The sequence below is a fragment of the Hipposideros armiger genome, unplaced genomic scaffold (assembly GCF_001890085.2).
Source record: "Hipposideros armiger isolate ML-2016 unplaced genomic scaffold, ASM189008v1 scaffold_105, whole genome shotgun sequence".
NCBI lineage: Eukaryota > Metazoa > Chordata > Mammalia > Chiroptera > Hipposideridae > Hipposideros > Hipposideros armiger.
The window spans coordinates 469,819-485,657 of record NW_017731455.1 but is presented as its reverse complement, the minus strand read 5'-3'; the positions used below and the strand labels follow the sequence as shown (position 1 = coordinate 485,657).

General features: G+C 37.2%; 1 protein-coding gene across 10 annotated transcripts in view; it reads right to left on the bottom strand.

Moving 5' to 3' along the window:
• Window positions 1-3,457: 3,457 nt before the first annotated feature.
• ADD3 (adducin 3) overlaps window positions 3,458-15,839 on the bottom strand; it is a 139,160-nt gene continuing 126,778 nt past the window's right edge. For 9 of the 10 annotated variants that reach the window (XM_019646644.1, XM_019646645.1, XM_019646648.1 and 6 more), the window contains 7 exons: window positions 14,294-14,476; window positions 13,483-13,740; window positions 12,049-12,168; window positions 11,522-11,608; window positions 8,498-8,621; window positions 6,326-6,421; window positions 3,458-5,705 (listed from right to left, as the gene is read on the bottom strand). In XM_019646644.1, the coding sequence (XP_019502189.1) occupies window positions 5,413-5,705; window positions 6,326-6,421; window positions 8,498-8,621; window positions 11,522-11,608; window positions 12,049-12,168; window positions 13,483-13,740; window positions 14,294-14,476 (1,161 nt within the window). In that variant the 3' untranslated portion in view covers window positions 3,458-5,412. The remainder of the gene's footprint in view (window positions 5,706-6,325; window positions 6,422-8,497; window positions 8,622-11,521; window positions 11,609-12,048; window positions 12,169-13,482; window positions 13,741-14,293; window positions 14,477-15,839) is intronic. The other variant, XM_019646649.1, reaches the window with a different exon arrangement.

Below are 15,839 nucleotides of genomic sequence, written 5' to 3'. Positions count from 1 at the left end.
TCTTAGAAATTTAATATTCTTCAGTGTACATCCAAATTAGATTAATAAAATCAATGCTATTGTCTTCAAATACACAGTTTAGCAAGGAACCAGTACTTTGTCTAGTGACAGGAGTTACCTGGACTGAAAATAAGGGATTAAAAATTTTTTTTTAACATTATAAGCAAGGTCAAGACCTGCCCTAGAGAAGGACAAAACCTAAAGTAGTTTGTATAGGAATAAAACAAAAGCTAGCTTAATCCATAACCTCATCTTTGCTTTGGTCAAGACTTACCCAACCAGAAATTAAATAGGCCATAAAAATAATTGTGGAATGGATATATATCCATCTATTTTTCTGCTAAATAAAATAAATTCTTTTTTTTTTCCTATGGAAGGAATATCAAAAGGTACCAGTGGTCATTTAAGGTATAAATGGCATTTAAAATATTACAGTTTGCGGCAGTAAAGAATTCAGATCATGATTAACTTGAGAAAATACACAAAAGACTCTCCCAGAATATCTGACATGAAATTTTCAGAAAAACAATTATTGATAAGTAAGAAACAGGCTTGGTCCTGCAGTATGTTTCTCTTAACTATGCTTATAATAAAGTTCTAAACATTAATTTGCAAAGGACTTTAGAACATTGTGTATTTATCTATTCTTAGGTTATGATCTGATGGGCTTCCAAGGGAGATGTCAGTAAGTAGAAAAGTATGAGATACAGACTTGAGACCTTTGCTTGAATTTTGGCTTAGTCACCTCTGGGCTGCATGTCAGATAAGCACTGCTTCTCCAGAGGACTGATTCTTCCTGTCAGAACAAGATAACTAAGATGAAAGGAACAAACGAAGCAACTTGGTGTCTATAAACTATCCTCAGCCTTAAACTGTGTCTAGCAATGCAGAGCCAGGATGACGTTCTCTATCCAAGCTCAGATATTTTGAAGGAAGTTCCTTTAATTAACGATAACTAAATTTAGACCCAGGATTGCCCCCTAATGGTCATCTCAGAAATAAAATCCCTTTGAAAACTGTTGAATTTCCAAATGGTTTTTTTCTATAGAAAGTTCCCCAAAGGCTTATCCCTGTTCTTGTCTCCAGCATGTACGCTAGTTTTTTTCTCCAAGTATACTCATCTAAATAAAGTTTCTAAGTAGATACAGTATACTTAACTTTACCTCAAGAACTAAAGTCTTTTCAGCTTTTTAAATAACTTTCCTTAGAATGTCTCTCTCACCCCAACATTGGAAATCAGAAAGGGAATAAAAGATAAAGGGACTCTACCCAAGTCTTTTTTTGCGTCTTAAGTAAAGGTATAGATACCTTGACTTCCAGGTGTCGTGCTGAAGATTTAAGAGCTGGCTCTTTATCCTAAAGGATGGTTTCACCACAGATCATTCCCACTTTCCAGGTATTCATCCATTTCTTCATTCTTGGGGTGACTTGTTGAAAAAATGTCTTTGAAATCAAAAGTTCGTGTTTTATCTAAAATCTATATCCCATCTTGTATCATAACATGAATTTGCCATGGCTGGACTTATAGTCCAAACTAAAAAAACTGCCTCTTCCTAAAAACAAACAAACAAAAACAAAAAAACACAAAAACATACACTGCGGCCACAGAGGGTCTGCACACAAAGGGCACTAGTCATTTTAGAAATCTGGATCTCTATGGGTGAAATACTAGCACCTCCTTTGTTTTGTACAAGCCCTAGGCTCATTTACAAAATGACAATATCATCTACTTTGTTGGGATGGTGAGAAGGCTAATGAGGTTAACACATGAAAAGCACTTAGCATAACCTTTGATACATAGAAGGCACCAACAAGTAATATTATCAATTATCTCCCCAGTTAAAAAAATGCCAATTATTTTAAAAGAGGCATTATATTGCCACTCACAGGCATGAAGACGTCCCTGAGGACTCATTTTCTATCACGGTTTCTTTCTGAGACTATACCTCAAAAATTTCAGTGTGTTCTCCGTAGACATCAGAGTCCCTGCTGGTGGTGTTTGTATTGGCGAAATGAGACAACAAAGTTGAGAACAGTCAAGCGAGGGGAAAGATTTAAAGTAACAAAGGAAATGTCTTCTCTTCCAAGTCTGGGCATTTAACAACAAACATGGTGGTGCCTACAGACTAAGAAAACGGAAGTTTAACGCCAAGGACTGGAAACATACTGGATTGTTAGGTCTATTGCACCCTCTAGTGGCCACAAAGGAGACTTTTTGAAACCCTGGCTTAGTCAAGGCTGCAACTTACATGTGTATGTATTACCCTTGAGTTTAAAAAAAAATAATCAGCTTGCCTTTATGTGTTTTCTGCCTTGAGCACGCAATGTGATATACAGATGATGTACTATAGAATTGTACACTGGAAGCCTATGGAATTTTACTAACCACTGTCACCCCCAATAAATTTAATTAAAAAAAAAAAAAGAAGAGCCAATGTTAAGAGAAAGCAATGCTGTCACAATTTGATCCATTTGGTTCTCTTTATTCCCTGCTGAATAAAAATACTAATCAATAGAAGAAAAGGCACAGGCAACATTATCTTTCATGCTGCATCGACTCTCAAGTGAGTACTGAAGATAATAGTTTTTGTTGCTTTATGAAAGGGAATTCTGAAATGAGCATCTTTCTAAAACAGCAATTTTTCACCACAGGGTTATTTACAAGCCAAGGTAATAATTAAATATGCCCAAGACTACGAATGTATTCTTCTCTGCCCAAACCCTTCATTTTTATAATGGGTAATTATAGTAAAAACTTCAATTAACCAGAACCCTCAATTAACATGATTTCTCCTCTTGCATTTTATTTTTAGGACAAAGTGGAAAAAAAATCATAAGAAATAATTCATGTGAGGGATTTAGTTTAAAAATCTTCTAGGATGGATTATGCTATGTTAAGTAGGAAAAAAAACCAATAAAACTAAATTCACACCATGATAACCAATATAGGAAATACATATATAACTAAGAGCTGGAAGGGAATAAAATTTTTTTGAATTTTAATGTGGTAGAATTGTAACCATTTTTCTGTTCTGTTTTCTGTATTGTCACATAGTTACATAAATAAAAATCAAAGAGGAGGGTAATGTATATAAACTCAGCACATATTCTGTAATATTTTCAATTCTACATCATTAGATATGAACAGCAGAATTGAGACTGGGAATACTAACTCCTTCAAAGATCTTTAGATCTCAGAGACATGGTTATGGTCACCGTACCCTACGAAGACAACAAAATTGGTCACTTCAAGTATATTTCTTCCAATGTAAGCTGAAACAAGAAGGGTTGTATATAGTTAATTTTCAACTAATTTGAAAATAAATTTATCAGAACATCCCTTATTCAGAAGCATCAATCTTACTCAAAACCTCACTGCAGTATAAAACTCAACAGTCCACAAAATAATTCAGGCTAAATAACGACCCTAAATTGAAGGCTCATGATTCCAAATCCATCTATTTAAAATACTGTTTATTTGTGATTTAACATTAATTAGCATTACATCTAAGAGCAATATCAGATAACATTTATACATTTTCCACAGGACACAGAAGTTCATTGGCTCATTCTTTATGCCAAAGCAAGTAAATAGAGGCATTAGCAAAAGGTGCAAATAGTTCACTGTTGTAGTTTAAAAAATATTTATGCACACTGCATTCATTTAAGATATATATATTTTTAAAAAGTTATGGAAAAGCACAGTTCACAGGTTACTGTTTCTACATACGATGTAATACAACATAAATGATGTAGAACATAAAAAAAATCCTCAAATACAGAATTAAGCAACTGAAAGTTTTCACTAAGAGATTAAAACAGATTCCAGTAGTTAGTGAGATCTAGAATGAAATTTCTGGCTCTGTTTCAACTTCGCATCATCATACACGGTCTAGTCAAACAGAACCAGCTCAGAACACACTGTAATCAATGTAATGCTTGACACGCCAGCTCACCCTCCAGAAACACTTTGGATTATTTTTACCCACTGACCATTTTGGATCATTGATTTTACATCGATTTGTGACATCACTTAGGTGAAGGGGGAAAAAACTATATTAAGCCTAGGTTTAAATTTGTATTTACATTAGAAAGTTAACTGAAAAGATAAGAAAATTTTGTAAAAATCAAGAAGTGGTAGTTTTCTTACTGTGGGGGATTAGACCTACCAATTTCTTCTAGTACTGCCTTCTAAAGATAGATCACTTAAGAGATTTGACCCTTTTAAAACTGAAATATCAACCAAGAAATACAATGATTTTTGGCAGAGAAGCAGAATTTTAGTAAATTTGGGACATGTTTCAAATAATTTACATTTCAAATCCTATCATGACTAGGAGTGATTATCAAACTAGAATTCTTATTTTTGTGACACCTCTTTTGTTCCCTTCCCTTTACACTTTCTTTCTCCTTCGGTTGCCATGTGAGAGCGTTTTCATTCATTAGCAATACTAAGAGAAAAATACATTATAATGTTCAAATATGAATCTAGTTATACCTTTGAATGCTCTAATCCCCTTTTGATACCAAGTCCCTGGATTCTTTAATTATATTGAAGTATGCTTAGTACCAAGCAGCCTCAAATCTGCTCTATTGTTAAGTGATTGGCTAATATGCTTATGACACTTTTATACTGAATGGTATACAAACACCTCAACATACAAAAATTGTTTTTGCCCGAGTTAAACTAAATAACTCATGTTATGTATACAAAATCCCCTTCGTTGAAAAATAAGGGGCTTTCTAAACTAATAAAAAAGGAAGTTTTCAAAAATTATAGTTTACTAAAATGACTTTTTTTGGCAAACAAAGTTACTTCCGGTGAGGAAATTTTATACTATGAATAAAATTCCAAATGAATCTTTTCTTATATATTTTTTTAAAAAATTATGTGCCAGTGTATACTAATGCTATAGATTCTTATCTTAGAAGCTTTTAAAGCATCCTGTTAATGCCCATTGAAACAATGGGGACCAAGAAGGTACAGTTGATAACCAAGGATAAAAAATTATAATCTGATTACCAAGTGAAGCAGGTGTTGAGAAATAAAAATTCTCTCCCGTGTTCACTGGTAATTTCTTTCCAACAGATATTATAGAGAAGGCCTGAAGTAATTCAGACAGATATCTGTTTGCGGTGAATTATAATACTTCATGAGGGCAGAGCTAATTAAAACCTGCAATTGTTTAAAAATTCAAAACCTTTTTTTTTGACATATAAAATGAGAGATGAATTTGAGAGTTTTTTTCATAATATGTTTTTCTTTTAGTAAAACCCCTTTCCAGTTCTTAAAGTCCAGTTTGCTACATACCCCCAATCTGATCTACCACTGCATATTATCGATCAACTTAAATGTGGTATTTAAATGTGCAATGTCATACTGTAATAATAATAATTATAAAAAGACTTTATTTAGGCTTCGACCTTCTCCTTTTTTTTGTTCTTTTTCAGAAAAGAAGGAGTGCGAAATTTCTTCTTTTTCTTGGATGGTGATTTTGAAGGTGAGCCTTCAGGTGACAGGACTTCTTCAATTTTCTCTGGGGACTTAATGGTAATCTCGACGTTTTCTATGGTCGTGCTTGTGGTTAGCCTGCTCACCCGCTTAGCAAGCTCGTCTTCCACGTCGTGCATGTCGTCCTTGCCGTTCACCACCATGACAGGCACCTCCATGGAGATGAAGCTCTTGGAGAACAGCTCGTGGTTTTCTACAAAAGGGGAGGGATTTTTGGTTATTTTATATAGTTAACGTCTTTGCTTTATTTTACAAAACTGAAATGTTTTAGCAATGCACTAAGGCATTACTTTAATTCCAATCAAGACAGATCATTACTTTAATAGACTATGGATCTATGAGCACGAGGCTACTTTTCTTAAATAGTATGAAGGGGAAGGGAACAAAGTTGTTAGGCCAAAGAAGGAAGAAAAGATAAGTCCAGCTTGGTAATTTGATGGTTTCATTGTAAATCCAGTCAAAATAAATGAGGGAGCACAACAGGTATTTTTCTATAATTTGGGGGTCATTTGGCAATCAAAATTGAAAAGGATTTCATGCTGCTGATTGGAAGACATATGACAAACCAATTTTAATTTCACAAATTCTTAAGAACTATGGGTTCCCCAAATCCAGATTAAGGTAAGTCAATATAAATGTTGAACAAAAGTATCACCCCATTTAATAAAAAGTATAAACTAATTGAGAGCTTTAAGTAACCCATGGCAAACTTACTGCAATTAGGAGTTCAATTTCCTTACATAAAAACAAAGCACAGATAAACAAATTCTTTAGATTAACTCAGTGAATGCTATGGGAAATTACATTGAATACCTTCTAATTTTTCAGGGCTATTTTGCGGTGACTGAGTTTGAGACTGAATTTGTGAAACAGATGAAGCGTCATCTGAGAGTAATTCCTGCTCAGCATCTGTTGGATAAGAGTTTAGTTAAAAGCCATGCAAAACAAAGAAGCGTAAGATTTCAGGGGGGTTAGTGCATACATCAAATACCTGTGTACACAGAGATGAGAAACTCTTCAGTGATGAGCTAAGCATGCTAACAGTTACCCCATATATCAATAATTATGCATTAGGAGGAGGTTAATGTGTTAGAACTTCTGGCCGCTACCAGTAATTTTACATACATGCTTACTAAGGGAGTATAGCTACTTGCAGCCCGGGCAAATAATATGTGCGCATTTAGCTTTTGCTAAGGGTGTTAGAAAACCAAAATATATTTGAACAGCCAGATGAAAAGAATTATGAAGCCTCACCAATGATGCTACATTAATGAGGCAGAATGCTTCACTGAATTTTTGAACAATATCCAATTAGTGATTCCCATCACAGCAATATTAGTGAGCTAATTCAGGAGGTCATAATGAATGTGGAAGAAACTGCTTATAAAGTTATATATAAAAGGTGATGGTTCTAGAGTGCAATATTTGTTACCTGGCATCGTTAGGCTTTCAAAAAATAAAAGATTAAAGAAGAAAATTTTACAAAATACACAAACAGAGTTTCCAACCTTATGTTAGAATAAACAAATTCCATAATACCATTTAGAACATTTAGTATAATTACATTAATGAGTCAGGATGATTCCTTTTTGTGATGACACTAATAATACTGATAAAAACTGTTCCCTGGATGATGCAAATGTCATTAGTTCTTTCTACATGATGTCTAATACGGACAAAAATTCTTTAACTATTGGTTCTGTTTTGCTTTGCGTAAAAATTCCAACTGTATGTGTAGATACTCTAAAGCAGAGGCTCATACTCTCTTTTGGGGTCACAGACTTCTTGTCCCCCACCCTGAAACCCCCTTCCCCAAATATATATCGTACACAATTAAGCATATATTTTCCAGATATATTTAAGCATATATTTTCCACATAGACCCAAGAGTGACTACTACTCCTACAAAGAATCTCTGGGCCGGCCGAGTGGTGCGATGGTTAAGAACTCGCTTGGGAAGCCAGAGGGCCCTGGTTCGGATCCCACATATGAGGGCCAGTGACACTGCCCTCTACAGCTAAGATGGTGAACAACAGCTCAACCTGGAGCTGGGCTGCTGTGAGTCGCCGACGACGGCGTGGGCTGCAGTCCCTGTGGCAGTGGGTTGCCATGGGCTACCGTGTGTAGCCAGCAGCCAGCGTGAGCGGCCAGCAGCCGCAGTGAGCGGCCGTCCAGAAGCCAGCGACTGATCTGCCTCACCCGGGAAGAGCGCAATGATGGTGCCAACTTGGGCCAGTGAAGCAACGTCCTCCACAACTAGATTGAAGAACAAAATGACAGCAACTTGTCTGTCCCAATTCCCCCAATTCCCCAGCACTGTTCCCATCCCCCCAATTCACCAATAAAAAATCTTTAAAAAAAAAGAATCTCTTATTCTTGAGAAAAAGGAAGTTAGTATTCTAGTTGGGGTGTTTTCATTAATAATTCTAAAATATAATCCTTATTTAGGGTTTTGAAGTCAGAAAAGCTCAACCTAACTAGATTGCCCATGTGCTTAAGGAAAATCACATCAAAATTCTAGCAGTTTGCTTTATATTTTGATTTTGAAATTACAATATTGATGTCTTGAGACACCCAAGAACAAGTGAGGTTTCACAAAGCATTCAAGCTGCATACTTGTGAATCTATAATGATGTCAAAGAAAAAAGTTTTTAAAAAACCAAGTATGCTGAGATGTTCAAATCTATTAATGTATCTACATTGACTTTAGCTAGGAATTCTTTACTCATCTGGGGATTTCACTTTACTTTTGAAGACTTTTTGCTACCAATCAGGCTGATTTCTGAGGAAAAGTTTTCAGTGCATATTAACATACAGAGTCCCTGGTAGCTCTCTGCAGTTCAGCGTCACCCCAGACTCAAGACTGGGAGAGGCGACACAGAACAATCGATTGTAAAAGGAACATTTTTCAAAAAACACCGACTGCCTTCTATCACCCAACTCAAGGGGCCCCGGTATCGGGGCTTCACCTAAAAATGAGCTCACCTTCCAGGCCTTGCTGTTTACGCTCGATTGTCTTCTTATACTCTTCAAGTTCTCCTTCTGTGAGATGGCTAAAGGGGTTGGGAGGGGCTGATGGGGCAAGTTCGTCATCTTCAAATTGCATGGTCTTGCAAAGAAAAACATCAGCTCGTTATCAAGAGCTTTACTTATTATATCTGTACATTTGTATATATTTACATATATATACACCACTTCACACACATACATACATATAGTATACATAAATGTATATATGATGTTTGTGACATCTCACCTTATAACAATCATAACAGATGATAAAACAACATGCTCTGTTTAAAATACTCGTTTCAGATTAGTGCTTTTAGACTACTGATCCAATGGACTAAGACTGCCAGTGATGCTTCCTCAATAAGCCTGTATTTTAATAACTCTAAAAAAAATAAAACAAAACTAAGCCAAGTTCTAATAAGCTTCACATAACTAAGAAATATCTTAAGAATTGGTTTTTAAGATAAAATGCCTTTGTGAAAAAGGATTAGAATAATGAAACTGTACCAAAAGAACTTTAAATTTGCTATGAAAATAAACTTGTAAGAACTTGCTCTAGGAAAGGAATTAATGAGACTTTCAGTTAAACCTGGCAGGTTGAACCCATGCATTTAAACAAATCCTTCTCAAAACCCCACTAAAATGATAGTAACGGAACAACAACAAAAATAGCATAAACTTTGAAGGACAAGAGACTAGGAGAGGAGGCAACAGAGGACATTTTCGGAAGGTGGAGAGCAGGTGGAAGAGTGGGTAGCAGAGCTGAGAAGGCTGAAGCCTTAGCGAAGGAGGATGCAAAGGAGAAGCAATGCTGGTTCACCCCGTGGAGGGCGGGGGCTCCGAAACCAGAGGCACCAGGTAGCACACACAGCTGGGGTGAAGAGGGGCTGAAAAGGGGCACATGTTTAAAGTCTGAATAAGGAACAGATGGATTCTCAGGTCCCCTTTCCTATTCCACACAGCCAAGCATTTACCTCTCTCCCATCTCTGCAGAGAACAACTGACTGGGGGACACAAAGCGCAGCTGAGGGCTCTCAGAATGTGGGTGGGAGACTGGCAGGAGACCGGAGAATTCTCCAGATAAATCAAATGGCCTCAGACAAAAGAACTACAGATATTAACGTTTGGGGATTCCCCAGAGAAACAATCTGATCCACATCTGATCACCCTACAATGAAAGCTCCCCCATTCACGAGCTCTGCACATGCCCAGTGCTTCTGATTGGCTCTCAGTGTCTCAATCTTAACTACAAACAGACTACTTCGAATTACCAGACACTTGAGGAAAATTTCCAACATGGATGAGAGAGACCAGAATAAACAAGAAAAAGGGAACTCAGAAGAAACAAAGAAAATAAAGGCAGCTGAAGAAAATTTAGATTTGATTCCCTATAGCAATAAGAGAAAAATTGTACCTGTAAAAAACCAGGGTGTTACTATTTTTTGTTTAAAAAGAAATAGTCAGGAAATAAGAAGTCATAAAAATTGAAAAAAAGAAGATATCAAAATAGAAAATTAAATAGAAGGGTTAGAAAATAAAGTCAAGCAAATCTTCCAGAAAGTAGGATAAAAAGACAAAGAGATAGAAAGTAGGAAAGAAAATAATCAGAGGCTCTGTCAAAGAGGTCTAACTAACAGTGTATCTTGACAGGAAAAGAAAGAAATAGGAGGGGAAAAACTATTGAGGAAATACTTAAAAAAACCAAAATCCCAGAACTGAAGGATATGACTCTACAGATTGAAAAGTGTTACTAAATGCTAAGAACAAAGACTAAAAAGAAATCTACCACAAAGCAGACCATCATAAAATTTCAGAACAGCAGGAATGTATAAAAGGCTTAAAAGGAAAAAAAAAAGTGTCAGAGGAAGGTACATGAAACACAATACTTTTCCACTTCTCAACAATAATAGCATGGAATTAGGGGACAATTGAGGGATACTTTTCATACTTGGGGGAAAATTATTTCTAAACTAAAATTCTATATCCATGATTTGCACATATGAAGGTAGAAGACAGGATTTCAGATGGTTACCTCCTATATGTATCCTTTCTCGGAAAATTATTAGAGGATGCACTTAGTGATAAAGGAGTAAATCAAGAAAGTGGAAGACACACGATGCAGGGAACAGGATACTACACAGGTGAGAAGCACGGACATGCTCAGGATGAGCCTGCGCAGCTGGCCTGAGAGCCAGCGGTCCAGATCTGAGCCCGAATGACAGGAGCCTGGAACTGAGAAATCGCCTGTTACCTTTTACCCTATGGGAAATCATATTAAGGGGGACTCTATAATTCTGTTAAAAAGTTTGGGAAGAATTAAGCCAATGTACTCAAAACACTAAGCCAATGGAAAAAGAAGGTAATTATTAACTCCAGGGGGAGGAAAGTTGTAGAAGAAAGGAAATGTAATCACAGAATACTACCTGGGTCAGCAGTAAATGTTTAATAATATAAACACTGAAAACTGATTAATAAAAAAATTGTGATCTAACCTTACTGGGGGAATGAAAAAGGGAAGCATTGTGTAAACAGGCTCAATTCTCATCTTTCATGAAAGAAAGGCAAGATTGTCTTCCATTAATTCTGAGAGGTACATGTCCTCCACATTTTCCCATCTCTGAAATTGGGATTCATCTTATAATTGATGGCTTCTTACGATTATAATTGTCAAGATTATTTCTCTTTTAGAGATGCATAAAATAATGGTACTTCTTTAGTTGATGACACAGTTTGATGAAATACAGTTGAGGTCTAAAATTGGGAAGTTAAGAAAAAGCAGAATAAAGATGCTCTTTAGAAACTTGAAGGTAAATGGTAGAAGAAAGTCCTTGCCCCTGGAAACTAAAAACTGAAGGTGACATTTTAAAGTCTTGTGCATTATTTGACTTTTTAACTTGTGGTTGTATTAACTCTAGTACAAATAAATATTCATGTTTAAAAAGCAAAGAAATTAATGTGGTAGATGAAAATAAAGTTCATGCTGCTTCATGAACTTACAGAAGGAGGCTTGTCCACAACAATTCCAGCAAGCAACTGAGACTGCGGTCCTGCTGTTTTCAAGTCGTATCGGTTTTGTTCTCGAATCTGAATTGAAAAACAGCAACAAGTTCTTGGGGGCAACTATACGATGACCTTTACTATTTGACCACCCAGTAAGAGCCCGTTTAATTCCCACCTCCATAAAGCCCTCCTTTACCATCCTAACAACTCAATTACTCTCCTCCACCCTTCTTGGCACGTGGTCTCCTGTCTTACTTTAGAGTGTCTTACTTTAGAGAACTGCCTTTTTCACTAATACCCCAGCTCTTAACAGCAGAAATGTGCTTCCTCCCCAGGTAGCTCGCTCACCAGTGACTAGCACAGAACTAGTGGTGTTTAATACAAGCTGAAATCATGCTGAATTAAATTTCAAATTCTTCTGTATTTAAACCTGTAAGTTTGGTATTAATCAGATCCGATCACTAGTGATTTAAACATAAAACAGCATAAAAATGCCTCCTTGGCCACACAAGACCTTGTCTTACCTTATTTCTCTTTTCTAGTACCTCATTCGGGTTTGTGTTTAAAGGAACAAACTGATTTGGATCTTCAATTTTGATAGGTGTTCCACTACTAACTTTAGAAGAGTCCTCCGCTTTCATCCACTGAAGAAACAAAAATTTTCTAGAGTGAAGCTTTGCATTAAGGAAATACGATAGGTTCTTAATGACTGTTTATTGACTCAAGGACGGGGCACATACAATGCCAATATTAAAAAGAATTTCACTAAGCAGTATTTAGTGGTCAATTAGTATGCATCTCATATGAGTTAGAAAAAGGCTCTCGATAAGCATTCACTTAAAAAAACAACTGTTAATATTCACATGAATACTCAATTATGCTGCTACTTAAATTTTCTCCTTTTGACATTTTTAAATATGATGCTGAAATATTTCAAGCATAGAGCTTGATCTCACATTAACTCACATTCAGAGTTGTCATCTGTATTGAATTTTCAACTGATGATGGCTAAGAAGTCACTGAAAAGCACTCAAGGGATCGCTTAAGATTTAGTTTTCCAGACTTCATTTTTTATTTTTGGCTGACAGAAAATGCCGAGCCCCTGACCAGCATTTTACAAAGGGAAAAATCTAATAGCAATCTATAGTATAACAGAACCACAGGGATGGAAGAGCCTTATAGAATTCTTCTCATTTACCCCACATTGTATTCCTTAAGAAGGCTAATATCAAGATTAATGACAGCTGGTCATCAGTTTCTGTCCATAAAATTAATTCTGGGAAACTTGAGTCAAATCATGTTCTTTTTCAAGGAGATAAATCTTATAGGCTAGGGAAAAAGCACTCTGATGCCTAGACATTTCCATATTAAATGTTACTGATTTATATGATAAGATTAACTAATTTTGAGTATCTAGGGAATATCTGGTGATAAGCACTCCAAAACTAAACTAAATCTGAAGCAAAATGCTGAAAAAGATAAGATAACCCATTTCTCTAGATCTTCATAAGGGTAGCTATGTGAAGTGATTCCTGACACGGTGGCACCATGAGGTGTTGATAACTTTTAAGAGTCCTGATTCACTCTTACAATATAAAAACTGCAAAGCAGTATCATGTAGTGGGTAAGAACTGGGTCAGACAGACCATCTATTCAAAATCTTGACTTTACCATTCACAAATGATTAGTTAACCCCTCTGTGCCTCAGTTTTCTCACCTGTAAAATGGAGGAGAAAAACAGCATCCTCTCCATATTAGGAGAATTAAAAGAGCTAATTCATGTATGGCACTTAGGACAGAGTGCCTTGCACAAAGTTAAAACATGATAAATGACAGTGATAAAATTATTAATATTATATTCTACTTTCCCAATATTTTCAACATAGAACGTTCAATTCATGAGTTACTGAATAGGCAAACGAGTCAGTAAAGGCAAACCATGGAAAATAGAGCCATACTGTGATTTTGGTCCTGGGACTGGTCTCTCCATTCCGAGACTCCTCTGGCACATTCACTTTCATGTAAGTATTTGGCGAGTTCAGCCATCTTGTTTTCTCCCGCTGCTGTCTCTGTGCCATGTATTTGAGAGGCGAGAGTGGCACTGTATCGTCTTCAAAGGAAAAAGCAGTCACAGTTGCTGGGATTTCCACGTCACTCTTGTGCCTGGGCTTCTCTCGAATGAGAGGATGCCTGTACGCATAGCCTGTTCTATACCCCTGAGGGAGGGAAAAGCCACATTTGAAGCAATCAAACCTGTACCAAACAAACACAGCATCTGGACTCTAATTCTTTAAACAAATGATTCAAAGACTCTTCTGCTGAAAAACAAATAAAGGGGAAAAACATCCTTCCAGACCCCACATTACACTAGAGTTGAAATTAAGGAAATTTCAAGATCTGGTCAAAACCGATTCCAGCTGACAATGTGATTTCCACTCACACAACTGTTCCTGACAGAGGTACTTTCAAAACTGCTGACCAGAAACATTTTCCTAGCTATAAACTAGTTTTCTGGAGGCCGAATCGCAGTGCTCATTTAAGTCTTTGTTCCTGGGCCTGAAGGGTAAAATCTAAGATAAATAAGATGACATCTGCATGTTTCACTGTTTGATTCTTAAAAATGCGGTAAGGTTACACCTGAATGCCTTCCTAGGGTCAAACTGCTACCAGCGAAGTTAGGAGCACATTCCCAAACCAAAGGGAGACGGAAGCATCTGCTCTTGAACCTGAAGATAGGAAATCCAAGTTTATGGCCCATTTTTCACCTACCAAATTGTCCAGCGTCCTCATCAGCCCTTCAAACTCAATCTCGCCAACCTTCCATTTTTGATGGGAACCCATATTCACTCCTCCTCCTCCAGACGCTGCGACAGAGTAAGTGAAAGCTTTGTACTTCTGCAGATCCAGTACCAGTAGATTGTCCACTCCGCCTGCCCCAGCGAGTGCCTGCACCTGTAATCAGAGGCAAAACGGACAGAGGCACTAGATTGTAGACTATGAGTATTTTACTTTTATAATAAAAAGGCACAGTTTTCATTCTGCAAATAGCTAATAGTTGTCCAGGTTACTAACAGCAAAAACAGAAAGTAGGCAGCTAGAGTATCTTTTCTGTCGATCTGAAAGATACCTGCCAGGGCTTTGATCCTCCCTGACGGAAAACATATCTTTTAACATATTTCAAGAAACGGAATTCTCTTGCCAAAATTTAAAGTTCTTTTCTTGTAGTTTTCCCATGGCTATCCAGTTAATACTTTTAATGAAAGTTATAATTTTAGAGGAATATAAACACTATACTGCGAATTTAAGGATATTTAGGCAGAAGAAGTCAGCTCATTATCTTACTGTAATTAAGCTTTCATAACCTCATTTGAGTAGAATTTTGCATTAAAGCCAAAAAAAAGCTGTTAAGACAAGTTAAAATTGTGTTTTTGGTTTTCTCCCTCTTTTTGGTGGCCCTTCCAATAAATTAATATTATTACCATTTGCTTCAAGAGAACCTGCTTGATTTTCTTGAAGAGGGAAATGAGGGCCATAAAATACATTTAGTTTCTCTGAGGAAAAAAACTGGCTAATAAATATTCAACCTATTATAATGATGAGGCTGCGGCTGTGGGATCGCTGGAAACTGAATGAATTCATAAAACTTCTGCCCCGCTCGCACACTTTTTATAAACGTGGCCATAACACATCTGATCTTTGATGACTGGTGGTTGCCTTTGTGTCTCAATTAGCACCACACCAGTAGAGGGTGAAAATGGAGAAATGTGCAATTATGCTATCTTAAAAAGTGGGATTATTGGCTGGCCAAGTGGCTCAGTTGGTGAAGAGTTAGCTTAAGAGCGTGAGCTCTGAGCAACAGGGCTGCCGGTTCAATTCCCATATGGGCCAGTGACGCTGCGCCAGAGCTGAGCTGCCAAAAGGTGGCAGGATGGCTCAGCTTTTGAGAGCATGTGCTCCTAACAACAAGACTGCCTGTTTGATGGTGGGCTATGCCCGTCTGTGACTACGACTGAACTCGGCACCTTGAGCTGAGCTGCCGCTCAGATGGCTCAGTGGATAGAGCGTTCGCTTATAACAACAAGGCTGCCGGTTTGATTCCCGCATGGGATGGTGGCTATGCCCACCCGCAACTAAGACTGAACTTGGCACCTTGAGCTGAGCTGCCGCAAGGATGGCTCAGTGGATAGAGTGTGTGCTCTTAACAACAAGGCTGCTGGTTCGACGCCCGCCATGGGGTGGTGGCTACGTCCACACACAACTAAGATTGTAACACAGCACCTTGAGCTTAGAGGCCACGAACTGCCGACAGGCAGCC